The sequence below is a fragment of the Aegilops tauschii genome, chromosome 6 (genome assembly GCF_002575655.3).
Source record: "Aegilops tauschii subsp. strangulata cultivar AL8/78 chromosome 6, Aet v6.0, whole genome shotgun sequence".
NCBI lineage: Eukaryota > Viridiplantae > Streptophyta > Magnoliopsida > Poales > Poaceae > Aegilops > Aegilops tauschii.
Window position 1 is genome coordinate 8,114,353 of NC_053040.3, and position 14,735 is coordinate 8,129,087.

Here is a 14,735-nt window from a genome sequence, read left to right on the forward strand (position 1 = left end):
ACTAATCAAGAGCACTCCATTCTTGAGGACAGGTGCTAGCTCGGTGGTTGCCACTTTCTTTTTTCTTCATCGTAATCTATATCTATACCTACTACTAAAGGGAGGTAGTATTCTTGATTTCGTCCCACGTCGTTTGGTCCTGCTTTAATTAATTTTAGGTATGCCATTTGGTTTCGTTATTACTTGCCACCCGTTTTGGCCCAACGGAGGAAGCCCACCCGATGGTGCACTGTACTCCAGGTCCGGAGAACTGGCAAAAAAATTTTCTGATAGGAGGGTTCGATGTCATAAACTACCTACCAACCAGTCACACACAGTTTATCCAACTAACCCAGCTAGAGATATAACAGGATATTTTTTTCTCCCGTTACAACGCACGGGTCTTTTTGCTAGTATGTACTAATCAAGGTGCATCGTCTTCATCCACGCGATTCTCTGATCGATCTGGTTGTAATGGGGTCCTGCCTCTCCATCAGTCCATCACGCATCGACCAGGACCATTTCCACCAGGCTCAGTTCTACCTATAGTTTGCTGCTAACTGTTTGATAGGTATCCCTTTAATTTTATTCTTTTCATCATTTGTATTTGTATGCCTGTATATTAATTGGTCTAGATGTCTTGTGTTTGAAGATCTAAATAAAATCCTCTAGAGAATATGATGAATCTCGTTACCAGAGACATGAGAAAAAAAATTAAAATGAGCGGATTTAATTTGATGTCATAAAAAAGTTGTAAATAAGTTGATTATAGTTTTGTTTTCTAGGGAAATAGTCCTCATTTTAGAGTTTGGTACAGGGCCCCGAATTCTGCGGGCCTGGGTGTAGTGGTGACATGTGTTCGTATCAATGTCTCAGTTATAATGACATGATAGTTGCTCTATATATAAAGCATGAAAATACTTCTTTGTCGGTGCATCCCCTAGATGTCGCCATTGCCAGCTAAGAGCCAAAATAGGGAATCCCCCTCCCGGCGCATCTAGCAAGCCTACACGTGCATCCGCAGTGACCTATGTATGGCATGGTCGAGGGGCTCATAGGTCCATGCCAATGCATATGCGCAGCTAGAAGGATTGCCCTTTACATTTCTCGTCCTAAGGATTAAACATTTGCTTTAAATTTTGTAAAATGGTACATACATTATATATATTTAGAAAACTTTTGTTTCGGTACATCCCCTTAAACACATGAACGGATGAGATCTCTGCATACCACTTCATAATAAAGGGTAAGATGGTCTTTTTAGAAAATACGTCGCGCATGTATTGTGCATACACGGCCCGACGTATATGGTATGTTCTCTTTCTTTTTAATCTTAAAAAAATGTGCATCACATGAGATTTGAATTCTCTTTCTTTTTAATCTTCAAAAATGTGCATCACATGGGATTCAAACCCTAATCCTCAAGGTTTGCTTGTAGTGTCAGTAACCAACTCGGATAGGCTACTCGTGCCTGCTACTATTTTTGTATGGGCTGGTTGTTGCACTAGTTTTGGGCCATAGCAAATGTGAACAAAGGAGTGCTCGTATGTGCCTGTTTTTTTTTTCTGTGACTGCCACAGCCTACTAATATAGTAGCTAGATGTTACACCTTAAGGAGTAGCTTAGTATGTGCTAATATATGTAGTGCATTTAGATAAAAGGCCAAGCGTGATGCAGCATAAATAATTTATTTTATTAATAATCATCTGAAATAGGCGACCCATCGGGTAACCCACGGGCATAAACTTATGCCCATACACTACCAACAATTAATCGGGTTATCCATGGTTTACCCATGGACTAAGTCGACGACCCATACCATACCCATTAGGGTCGGGCGCCCATGGGAGCACAATTTATCAGCCTTTTTTCACCATGAAAACTCCAGAAAAATGCAAAATTTGTTTAAAATCAAAACAACTTGGTATTATGCCTTTAATTGGTCATACGAGGCAATAAAAAAAATTGCGGTCATTTGACGGATGTGACGAAACAGCATGCTATCAAATTGAGCTCCTAACCTACCCGGACACCCAATGTTGCATACGGTATTTTCTGGACATTCTTAAAATGACCCCAAGTTTTGTCAGTAGGTGGGCATGCCCATAGTAGGTATCCATGCTAGGTTTGAAGGACAAAAAGGTATTTAAATAATAATTTAAACAGGTACTTAAAACTGTCATTTTAAGTTTTTAGCGTAACTAACAAATACAAAAGTACAAAAATTGAAAACAGTAAATGCTTTCTTTAGAAGTGTTTAATGAATATTTGAGGAAACAAGAATTTAAAATCATAATATTAAACAGTTACTTAAAACTGTTATTTTGGTATTCCAAATAATTTTTCAAATGTTTGAACATGTTTCAAAAATAATAATAAAGTTTAAAGGGACAAAAGTGAATTAACGAAAAATGAGAAGAAACCCGAGAGAATAGAAAAGAAAAAGGGAACGCTTAGGCCTTGGCCACGACATTGCTTCTGTCGGCTGACTTTTGGGCCGGCGCAAGCGCTCGCGGATTTGAAAAAAATATCATTGATTCAAAAAATATCCCCGGTTACAAAATCTGTTCACAAATAAAAAAATCATTTTTTCAAAATTTGTTCACAAATTCAAAAAACGTTCGGGCAGTATCAAATGATGTTTGCGCTTTCCTTTTGTTGGAATTTAAAAAATATTCCTGTTTTCAAAAAAAAGTACAGAAAGAAAAAATGTTTGGCGAAATTTAAAAATGGTTTCAAATTTTGTTCGTATTTTTGTGAAATTCCAAATTTGTTAGTGTTTCTAAAAAAATGTTTAAAAAATTCAAAAGATGTTTGAGTTCAAAATTTTGTTGTAATCAAGGCAAAATGAAAAACAATGAACAGGAAAAAGAAAAGGGAATAGTGAGGAAAATATCGGTTCGCTACAATAAACCGGTCGCTGTGGTATAGTTCTTATGGTCCGCATTTCATAGTTAGACATTGAAGCTTATTATCTCGTGTGGCTAGCGACGACAGGTTAGCAACGGGAGTTACATGGTTCGATGTCTTGCACTGTCATTCGTTTTTCAGTGAGTTTTGTTCATAAATTCAAAACAAATAGCAAATTTAAATTTATTTATAATTTTCAAAATGTCCGTGTGTTTGAAAAAAACATGGTAACGAAGCAGGACTCTATTTGAAAAAGGGGAAACAGGCGGAAAATGAATGGTAATGCTACACGTACATGCACTTACAGGATGAATTTAATTACAGGCTGACATGGCAAAGTGTGACTGGAAAGAAGGGGAGTGAAGAAATTTAACGAAGGATCCTGTAACTTGCGCGTAAGAGGCCTGTATGTCTAGGATTATCGAACAACGAAACCCACCATGTAGCAGCTTTTACGCATAGTTTCTGGCCCTCTTTACGGTTAAAAAAAAATTCATCATCTGGGTGAAAAGCTCAGCCATTACAAGTTCATCTCATCTTCCTCGCCTCTCAAACCATCGCCAACTGCACCAGCTAGCAACGCTTGATTGTACCACATTGATCTTCCCCGCCAACTTCAGAGTGTGTCCCTCCATCGGCGATGATCTAAGCTTGCGTTTGCAGCGGTATGATCCAGCCCAACTGCAGCGACGCCTTCAGTCCTTTGCTTTCATATATTGCCAGATCTGAGACCATCCTCAGAATCAGTACCATTGCTCTCACATTGCTGCAGAGGATACTCTGAACAATACCATTGCTTGCTGGATCGTTCTCTCATCAGAAGTCTACTCAGAATCAGTACCATCCTTCTCTCATATTTAACTTGTTCCCGCTTCTCATTTATCTGAGAAAAAATCAGGGAAACAAAAGCCGGACCTCTCCAATCATTAGCTCTGAACGGAAAAATACTTATGGAAGGGTACATTTATTATGCAGTGATCACGAAGATAATACACAACGGATACCAGAAGGAAATAAAGCCTTATAGGGTGTGTCTGAATATTATGCGCAGGTGGCACCTAAGATAGTTGACGCAAAATAGTGGTAACAGAAAGTAGTAGGTGCTGCACCAAAAATCAAAGCAAAAAGCACACCGACCAAATCCAATGAGGTGAACAAACAAAATGGGAGTTTAAATGATGTGCAGAATGTTTCAACTCGTTTTTACCTGGTAACAATTTGGGCCGTCACCAACCAGACAGGTATTCACTCTTCTTATATCTGCCGCATCTACCGTTCTGATCCTCGACGCCAACCTATTAAGACGACAGGTATAAACTATGCACAATATATTCACTTGTTAAATTGATTTTTTGACAGGGCAACAGATGAATCGCTAGTTGAGAACTGCTCTAATTCATTCGACCAACTTCCGTTTGTGCTAGAGGGCACAGATCCAAGGCAGGCCAAGCTATATGGAAGTGATATCCAAGATATCAGCTTCAGAAAAATATTCCAACAGTATGCCACCATGTTAACAAATCAAACTTTTAGTCGGGAGAAAACAAACTCACTGGTTACTTTTGAAATTTAATACACTGTTACTTTTATCAGGCAGTGCACAATTGCCTTCTGCAAGCAACAGCATAGTATTGGCAGCTTCCTTGTAAGGTTATCAACAAATACCTTCTCCCTCACCATTGTTCAGCTATAGTAGCCCAGCCAATTCAACATCTCAGGGTTCAGAAATCAAGTTGTCAGTTACATCGAGCATTAGCCACGACAAAGCCACCATTCAGTCATGAAAAGAACACCTAATCATGAATTACCAGCTTTATAGGACGAGAGAAATTCTGTTCTTCCACATGGAGTTACCAATTTTCATAGCCTGTTTTTGGTTCATGTAAATCTGAATCTAGCGGGCACCTCCCCTACGCAAGCGGCTGCATAGTCCTCAGCAAGGTGTGGTGCAGCTTGATTGTGAGGGCATATGAACTTCACAAATAACTTCTCGCTGATCGAGACCATAGTATGGTAGTCTCTGCCATGACTTAGCAATCCATTTTCCTTAAGAAACCTCATAACATAGTACCGTGGCCTGAGCCGGCCCTCCAGGCTGAAAGTGAGCATAACGGGGCGATGAGCAATGCGCGCCGGTTCCAAGCCCACCTTAGAGATGAGGAACTCGGACTTGCGCTGCAGCGTGTCCTTTGAGCACCTCAGCACCACCGGGCACTTGGACACAGCAATGCGGACCTCTGTATCTGACCACCTAAATGTCTTCTTCAAGTAGTCCACTTTGGCAGTGACCTTGTCCTCGCTCAAGTATGAGACGGCCTGCAGCGCTTGCCTGAACATTCCAGAGCCACGGGGCACACCTATACGTTCCGCGCACGCGACCAACGCCAGGACACGCCCTGGTTTGGCGCTAAGCATCCTTGGCTCATGGATGAAGAGCTTGGCAATATCACAAGCACCTAGCCTGCACTCTGCTAGGAGCTTGACATTTGGCTTGACCACCCTCTCGAGGTGGGAGCCGAGGAAGCCGGAGCCGTGTTTGAGGGGCCGGAGCAAGTTGTCGATGGAGCCGAAGAGCGGCAGGTAGTACTCTACCTTGGAGACGACGGATCTATGGCTGAATTTGCACGGGGCGAGGGAGACGAGTCGCGCGATTTCAGAACGCGACAGTCCGAGGCCGGTGAGCCCGTCGACGATTGGGGCCAGGGTTCTCTCCACGCCGGCGCAGAGGAACCGCAGGTCCTTGGCGACGAGGGTGGCGACGTCGGCGGCGGAGAGGCCGAGGCCGGCGAGGACGGCGTCGGGCTTGGCAGGGGACTTGAGGTGGGAGAGCCTGGCGGAGGCCTTGAGTGCCTGGGCACGGGTGAGGCCGCAGGTGGAGACGAGGTACTCCTCCACGGCGAAGCTATGGTTGGGGGAAACGGCGGGCGCGGCGGCGGTGGAGGGGAGGCGCTGGACACAGAGCGGGGAGGTGGAAGGAATGGGCGGGCCGGAGAGGAGATGGGAGAGGACGCGCTGCCGGAGGTGGAGCATGGCGCCGCGACGGCGGGGCAGCGGCGGCGGCGGCGGCTGTGGGGGAATTCCAGTGGCAGGTGTGGCGTCTGTCTCCAGTGGTGTGGTGGACGGGAGGATTTCTCTAGTTACTTTTTCTGAGCGAAGTTGCCATCCAATACCTGCCATCAAGATGTCATCGAACGGCCTATCTCCATCCCCTCATTGTCCAATACCAAACAGCGTCCCCAAACATAACGGAATTTCATTTTTCCTGCCTACTAAAAACAGGCCGGGAGTGGATGTATAAGATCATATCCAAAGTCCTAGCTAATCGCCTCAAGCTTGTTTTACCTCAGATAATTTCAGGTAACCAAAGTGCATTTGTGCCGGGGAGATTGATCACAGACAATATCCTGATGGCCTATGAGATCTCGCACTTTCTGATGAACAAGAGAGGGGGGGAGGAAGAGTTTGCTGCGGTGAAGGTGGATATGAGCAAAGCTTATAATCGGGTTGAGTGGTCGTTCCTCGAAGCAATGATGATAAAGCTCGGGTTTGACAGGCGTTGGGTGAGACTTGTGATGAGATGTGTGACATCGGTCAGATACCAAATCAAGGTGAACGACGACTTCTCGGAACAGTTTGTGCCATCCAGAGGACTTCGACAGGGCGACCCAATATCGCCGTATCTTTTTGTAATCCATGCAGAGGGGTTGTCCGCTCTGCTCAATGATGCCCAGCGGAGAGGAGTTTTAAGTGGCATACAAATCTGTCCCGGCGCGCCCTCTATATCGCACTTGTTCTTTGCTGATGATTCAGTAATGCTTATGAGAGCCAAAGCAAGTGAAGCCGAGGAGTTGCAGCGTTTACTGCACCTATATGAGCAATGCTCGGGACAGTGCATTAATCATGAAAAGTCGGCGATCATGTTCAGCAAGAAATGTCTACCACAGTCCAAATATGCGGTGAAGGCCACCCTTGACATACCGAGCGAGGCTTACAATGAGAAGTATCTGGGCCTACCGGTGTACATTGGACGGTCCAAGAAGAAAGCGTTTACATATCTGAAGGACGCCATTTGGAACAGAATGCAAGGATGCAATGAGAGAACTCTGTCGAGGCAAGGCAAGGAGATTTTGGTGAAAGGGGTGGCGCAGGCGATCCCCACTTTTGCTATGTCCGTTTTCTATTTGACCAAGACACTGTGTGATGAGATTAGTGCCATGATTGCCCGGTATTGGTGGAGCCAGCAGGATAAGGAGAATAAAATTCACTGGATCGGATGGCCGAAACTCACAAGGTCTAAAGGAAGAGGCGGACTCGGCTTCAGAGATATACATGACTTCAATGTTGCTATGCTTGCCCGCCAGGTATGGAGACTGGTCCAGGAACCAGAAAGCCTTTGTGCTCAACTTATGAAGGCCAAATATTACCCCCACAGTTCGGTGTTGGAAGCAGGAGAGAGCTCTAATATGTCATATGCTTGGCGGAGTATCTGCCACGGTATCGAGCTGGTAAATAAGGGTGTAATATGGAGGGTAGGAGATGGGGCAAATATCAGGATTTGGGAGGACCCATGGATCCCGAGGGCTTGGTCCAGGAGAGTGAACACACCAAGGGGTGGCAGCTTGCTTACCAAAGTCTCTGAGCTAATCGATCCAGGCACAGGTCAGTGGGACGTTGAGCTTGTTCACGACACCTTCTGGGAGGAAGATGCATCCTTGATACTACAGATGCCTCTTCGCGATGGTGCGGTCGACTTTGCGGCATGGCACTTTGACTCCAAAGGAGTTTTCTCGGTCAGGCAAGCATATAAATTGAAAAGAGCCTTGTCGGAAGCTGGAGACGGAGGTGCTGGAGACCCCCAAGCTGAGGCTGGCAACCTGAATGAGGGTGGGCAGGAGAAGTGGAAACGAATTTGGCGCATGTCTTGCCCGGGGAAAATCAAACACTTTATGTGGAGGATGACGCACAATACCCTAGCAACCAAGGATATATTATGCAGAAGGGGCATGACCATTGAGGATCACAAATGCTTCCTGTGCAACTCTAGGAACGAAACGGGTAAACACCTCTTTGTGGAGTGCCGGGAGATCAAGCATGTGTGGAGGGCTCTTAGCCTTGAGCATGTCCGGCAGCAGCTAGTAGAGTGTGAGTCAGCGGGGGCGGCAATGGACATCCTTTGGCATCTCACAGAGAAAGACCGAATGCTGGTTGTTGTCATGTGGTGGGAATGGTGGTCGCAGCGAAACAAAGTGCGAGAAGGGGATAAACCGCTGGATCATAGCCAGTTCGCCTGTAGGGCTGCATGCACGGTGGAGGAATTTCAGGGCTATTTCAGCAAAACTGCAAAACCCCTTGCAACACCCCAGCGTTGGCTCCCCACGCCTACCGACGTACTCAAGTTCAATGTCGATGGAGCCCACATCCCAGGCGCGCAGTCAGGTGCGTGGGGGGTGATTGTACGGGACTGTGATGGCGCCGTAGTTGCTGCTCGCGCGGGCCGAAGCGACCATGTGGCGGACGCCTTTGGAGCTAAGCTGATAGCAGTCCACCAAGCACTTGATGTAGCAGCGGAGTTTGGCGCGGTGCGAAGAATTGTCGAAACCGATGCTCTCCTGGTGGAACAAGCCCTCAACAGACGAGGCCTGGATTTTTCTAAGCAGGCGCATATGATAGAGGACCTCAAGCTCCAAATGAATCTCTGGTTTGCCTCATGCAAAGTCATCCACTGTAGAAGAGAGGCAAATATGCCGGCTCACCACCTAGCCAAACTGGGATTATCTCTCCCTAATGGAGGCGTGCTTGTATCTGATGATGATGTATCAGCTCCTGTAGCTGAAGCTGTAATGGGCGATTTAGCCCAAAACGTTGCGTAATAAAGCTTGATGCTTGCTCTAAAAAGAAACAGGCCGGGAGTAGAAGAGAGTTGTCCGGTTAATAAGGCAAACCGGCGAAGACAACTCTCAGACCGCAATAGCAAGGTTAGTTCGACGTCGAACACACGCTACAAAAAGTGACAAACGCTGACAGCAGCACACCATTATCATCATTGCCCTCAACGATAAACTGCCGCTGAACTGTGACATAAACGAAAAGGAAGCCCTGGGTTTACTAGTAGAACATGACCCATCACTGAGCACAATCTGACACAAGTATGAGGAGATCCTGATGTTTTGCCCCGGCAACAAAACATTGGTCTCCAGATGATGTCAACCAAAAGGAGAGGGGGGCACCATTGGAGGATCTGGATGGATCTAATGTTTCCCTCCGAGACTCACAATACAAGACAAAAGTGTCGCAATTCCAATGAACAATACCTCATGAAGGTGAGTACCACCCCCGTGTTTCTATATGCCGAGCAGTTAGCTACAGTCGAGCTCATCCCTCTCGTGGTGCTCCCGCGAGCGCGCGTGAGGAACCCTAGCCGCCACCTCCTCTCACTCCCTCTCTCAGCAACCCTCCCTCGCTGCCGGTCGCCGAGCAATGCCCGACCGGCAAGGGCGGCAACGGGCTTTCCTCCCCCCTCCCCCCCCCCCCCCCCCACCCCCGCACAGAATCCTCGGCGTAGCGTCCGGGTGGCGTCGCGGCGGCAGCAGGGCGGGCCGCCTGCAGATCTGGTAGTGCACGCGGGAGGGAAAGCGGTGGAGGCGGTTGCTCCAGGTCCGTCTCGGTCAGCGGTGCGGGTCGGGCGCGACCTGGGCTGCGGGCGGCCGCCCTTACCCAGGTTGCGACGGTCTTGGCGGACGTGCTGGCCGGGTTCCAGCCGGCTCCGGTGGTTGACGTTGGCGAGCGGCATGGATGGACTTCTCGACGAGCAGTCTTGGTGGTAGGCGACACTCTTCGGGGTCCCCTTGCAGGTGGACGGTCCTGCGTTGGTGGCCTTGTGTGAATCTGCTTCGACCACTACGGTGGGGCGGGACCCGAGTGTGTCCGATGGGGAGATTGGTGGGAGGGATGCGCAGTGCCGACGCTAGGGCAGCCCGTCGCCAGCACGGGGTGTGCCGGTCGTGGACGCGTCTGCTCCTCCTCCTTCCCATTCCCCGTCCATTTGCGTGCAGTGGCATCTCCGGCGAAGTTCAAGGTAGGACATGGGTTGCGGTTTCATCGGTGGCAGGCGTCCCCTCGGACCAAATCCGGTCACTTTGGCTAGTCTTGGGGATGTCTGAGTGTCGGGCGGTGGCCCGGGCGCGGCGTTCATCGGCAGAACATGTGTCTCAGGTGCGGGCGCGCAGTCATGGGCACGCGGGTGGCTTGGTGCAAATTAGGAAGAAAAATCCGTGGAGAAACAATAGTATCTTCACTAAAGTTGTACTAGCTCATTTTCTTAGGTTTGTCACAAATGTATTCACTGGATACGTTTATTCCGTTAATAAAAAGTACTTGAAGGCATATATTTGTACAAACGTATAGCAAATATGAGAACCAGATGAACGATCACCTCCTTTAACATATCCTTTATGTTGCAAACTATAGTGTTTTTTTAAGAAGGTGCAAACTATAGTTTTTTCTTTTTGAGAAGAATTAGTTATGATTATTACGCTATAAAGCCCAAGGCATCAGGGTAGGCCAGCAACAGGACCGTCTCCAGGAATTCGGGGTCGGAAGCGAAATTCTCCATTATCAGCCTCTAGCCCGAACCGGACATGGTTCGGCTATGAGTCCCCTGCCAAGGACAGGTTTTTTTTAATGAATTTAGCACATCGCCGAAGGGCGAGTGTTGAAAGATATCTGCGGCGATGAACTCGAAGATCGATGACCGATCCAGCTCGGTGTCTGCAAGCGTATGCGGTTCGAAGTTTGTAGCCGGAAACGAGTCCGGAATTCCGTTCACACAGATATTCCCTTGTGTTGAGTCTGTGTGCGGCTCCAACGCCGTGGACTCTGTGGCTTCGGATGGTGCAATCTGCTCCGGATCTAAGGCCGTAGCAGTTACAGGAACCATCTCCTGAATCTGGTCCGATGACAGATTTAAGTCATGCTCATCGGAGCGAGGGGGAGCGATCGCCGCGGTCTCAAATTCATTGAAGATCAAGTCTTCACGGATATCCGCGACGTAGTTCAGGCTTCCAAACCTTACCTGGTGGCCAGGGGCGTAGCTATCGATCTGCTCCAGATGGCCAAGCGAGTTGACCCGCAGTACGAAGCCGCTGAATATGAAAATCTGTCCGGGAAGGAAGGTTTCTCCTTGGACAACGTCACTATGGACGATCGAAGGGGCCATCGAACCTTTCGTCGACGACACAGTGGAACTCTCAATGAAAGCACCAATGTCGGTGTTAAAACCGGCGGATCTCGGGTAGGGGGTCCCGAACTGTGCGTCTAGAATCGATGGTTGAAGGAGACAAGGGACACGATGTTTACCCAGGTTCGGGCCCTCTCTATGAAGGTAATACCCTACTTCCTGCTTGATTGATCTTGATGAATATGAGTGTTACAAGAGTTGATCTATCACGAGATCGTAATGGCTAAACCCTAGAAGCCTAGCCTGTATGACTATGGTAATGAATATATCCTATCCGGACTACACCCTCCGGTTTATATAGACACCGGGGGGATCTAGGGTTACATGGAGTCGGTTACATAAGAAGGAATCTTCATAGTTGATCGCCAAGCTTGCCTTCCATGCCAAGGAGAGTCCAATCCGGACACGGGTACAGTCTTCGGCCTTCAAGTCTTCACAGCCCACCAGTCCGGCCCATGGATAACAGGCCGGACGCCCGAGGACCCCTTAGTCCAGGACTCCCTCACCACCCCCGCCATCATGCTCTTCTCCATCGGACACGACGCGAAGAGGCCGTTCCAGAGAGCCAGGCCGCGCCTGATTTGGTCCACCGTGGCCTGTTTCCTAGTTCGCCGGAGCTCGCCACCGCGTCTGGGCTCGCCGGCGCACTCCGGTGGCCGCGCTGACTCAGCGCCGACGTGGCGCCGTGGGTCCCACCTCTCAGCCACTGGCCCCTGGCCCCCCTGGGCCCAGATGAACCAGTCAACTATGATGACTAGGCAGGCCCCAGTCAATGACACGTGGGTCCCACTGTACCCACAGGTCAGATTGACCCAGTCAACCGCACTGTTGACTCATGACCTCAGCATTGCATCATGATGACATCAGCAGACACTATTCTGGATAATGTTAGAATTAAATAGATAAATAAATTCAAAAAATGATTAAAACTTTAGAAAAACATAGAAAATATACCGTAGCTCAGATGAAAATGTTTTCTACATGAAAGTTGCTCAAAACGACGAGACGAATCCGAATACGCAGTCCGTTCGTTCACCACACGTCCCTAGCATAGCAAACATGTAACAATCCACCTCTGTTTCATCTGCCCGAAAATGTCAAACACCGGGAATACTTTCCCGGATGTTTTCCCCCTTCGCGAGTATCACCTATCCCTGCGTTAGATCACCCCTGGCACCGCGTATTGCCTTGTTATATTTTGAGATGCTTTGTTTGCTCCGTATTTACTCTTTCTTCCCCCCTCTTCTTCTCCGATAGACCCCGAGACTGGCGCTGATGCCACTGAGTACGACTACGTCACCGACGACCCCTCCTTGCCAGAGCAACCAGGCAAGCCCCCGCCCCCTTGATCACCAGATATCGCCTATTCCTTCTCTCCCTGCTTGCATTAGAGTAGTGTAGCATGTTACTGCCTTCGGTTAATCCTATTCTGCATAGTCTGTCCTTGCTACTACTGTTGTTACCCTTACCTGCAATCCTAAATGCTTAGTATAGGATGCTAATTTTCCATCAGTGGCCCTACATTCTTGTCCGTCTGCTATGCTATACTATCGGGCCGTGATCACTCGGGAGGTTATCACGGGTATATACTATGTACTTTATACATGATACATATGGTGACTAAAGTTGGGTTGGCTCGTAGAGTACCCGCGAGTGATTCACGGATTGGGGGCTGAAAGGACCTTTCTCCCGACGGCCCTCTGGGTGGATCTTTGTGGCGGAGCGACGGGGCAGGTTGAGACTACCTAGGTGAGAGGTGGGCCTGGCCTTGGTCGGCGTCCGCGATTACTTCAAAATTAACACGCTTAACGAGATCTTGGTATTTGATCTGAGTCTGGCCACTGGCGTATACGCACTAACCAACTACGCGGGAACAGTTATGGGCACTCGATGTCGTGGTATCAGCTGAAGCCTTCGTGACGTCAGCGACTGAGCAGCGCGCGCCGGGTTGGACCGCGTAACGCAACTTCCTTTGAAATGGAGGTTGCTAGGTCTGCTCACTGGCCGCCCACACAACGTGCAGGTGTGCAATGGGCGATGGGCCCAGACCCCTGTGCGCATAGGATTTAGACCGGCGTGCTGACCTCTCTGTTGTGCCTAGGTGGGGCTGCGACGTGTTGATCTTCCGAGGCCAGGCATGACCCAGAAAAGTGTGTCCGGCCAAAGGGGATCGAGCGTGTTGGGTAATGTGGTGCACCCCTGCAGGGAAGTTTATCTATTCGAATAGCCGTGTCCCTCGGTAAAAGGATGACCCCGAGTTGTACCTTGACCTTATGACAACTAGAACCGGATACTTAGTAAAATACACCCTCAAGTGTCAGATACAACCCGGAGATCGGTCTCTCACAGGTCGACGAGGAGAGGATCGCCGGGTAGGATTATGCTATGCGATGCTACTTGGTGAACTTACTATCTACTTTCTTCTACATGCTGCAAGATGGAGGCTGCCAGAAGCGTAGTCTTCGACATGACTAGCTATCCTCTCTTATTCTGGCATTCTGCAGTTCATTCCACCGATATTGCCCCTTTACACAGATACCCATGCATATGTAGTGTAGATTCTTTGCTTGCGAGTACTTTGGATGAGTACTCATGGTTGCTTTTCTCCCTCTTGCCCCCCTTTCCTTTCCTCTCGGTTGTCGCAACCAGATGCTGGAGCCCAGGAGCCAGACGCCACCGTCGACGACGAATCCTACTGCACCGGAGGTGCCTACTACTACGTGCAGGCCCTTGCTACCAGAAAGGAATTGAACTGGCTTGCCCGGAAAGAATGGATTGCGCGCCTCTTTCGATCTGTATCCCAGTTTGTACTAGCCATCTTATGACACCTTGTTTGCTTTATGTCTTTACTCAGATATTGTTGCTTCCGCTGACTCGTCTATGATCGAACACTTGTACTCGAGCCCTCGAGGCCCCTAGCTTGTATTATGATACTTGTATGCATTATTTTATTTTTAGAGTTGTGTTGTTATATCTTGCCGTGAGTCTCTAATCTTGTCGTACACGTTTGCGTGTATGATTAGTGTACGATTGAATCGGGGGCGTCACAGTGATGGCGGCGAACAAGGTAGTGGTGGGACAACACGTGACAAAGAGGAGGCTAGGGATCGAAGACGGGGCCGCCACGGGCTAGGGATTTGATGAATTGGAGATTTTTGGCATTTTACACAAAACCCTTCAATGCAAGATTGGCCTAATCAGAGACGAGAACGCGGCGGTCAACAAGTGGTCAAAGCGAGCCTGTACGCACGGCATACGCGCAACCAGTGGTGGAGCGTGAGCAAAACACAAGAGGGGCCCAAATCCATCTAAAACAAGCGATAATTGTAGGGATCCCATAATTAATCAACAAGGAGCCGCAACCCAGCAAGAGGATTAAGGTCGAGTGCGCAGTAGACAGTAGTGCCGGTGCGTCCACCGTCCGGCATGGCGTGCAGCTCCAAGCCTCGAATCGATAAGAAGAGGATAGACAAGTCGAGGAGGAGCCAAGGTGGTCATCAGACGAACGGAGGAGTTCGCAATGGTCGGTCGCTCAAATCATGTCAGCGGACGATGGCTCGCCATAGCTGTGGCCTGGTAGTGATCTAGCCCTGGAATAGCAGTCTATCGG

At 48.5% G+C, this 14,735-nt stretch overlaps 1 protein-coding gene across 1 annotated transcript; it reads right to left on the reverse strand.

Annotated features, from left to right (window-relative positions):
* Positions 1-3,157: 3,157 nt before the first annotated feature.
* Positions 3,158-6,018, reverse strand: LOC109751849 (transcription termination factor MTERF15, mitochondrial-like). The gene is made up of 2 exons (XM_020310730.2): positions 4,097-6,018; positions 3,158-3,772 (listed from the first exon to the last, which is right to left on the reverse strand). The coding sequence occupies exon 1, from the start codon at positions 5,917-5,919 to the stop codon at positions 4,768-4,770; it is 1,152 nt and encodes a 383-aa protein (XP_020166319.1). The 5' UTR covers positions 5,920-6,018; the 3' UTR covers positions 3,158-3,772; positions 4,097-4,767.
* Between the last annotated feature and the right edge of the window lie 8,717 nt (positions 6,019-14,735).

What these genes read in the sequence shown, in the direction of transcription:
- LOC109751849 (XM_020310730.2), bottom strand. Translation starts at nt 5,919, where the DNA reads ATGCTCCACCTCCGGCAGCGCGTCCTCTCCCATCTCCTCTCCGGCCCG.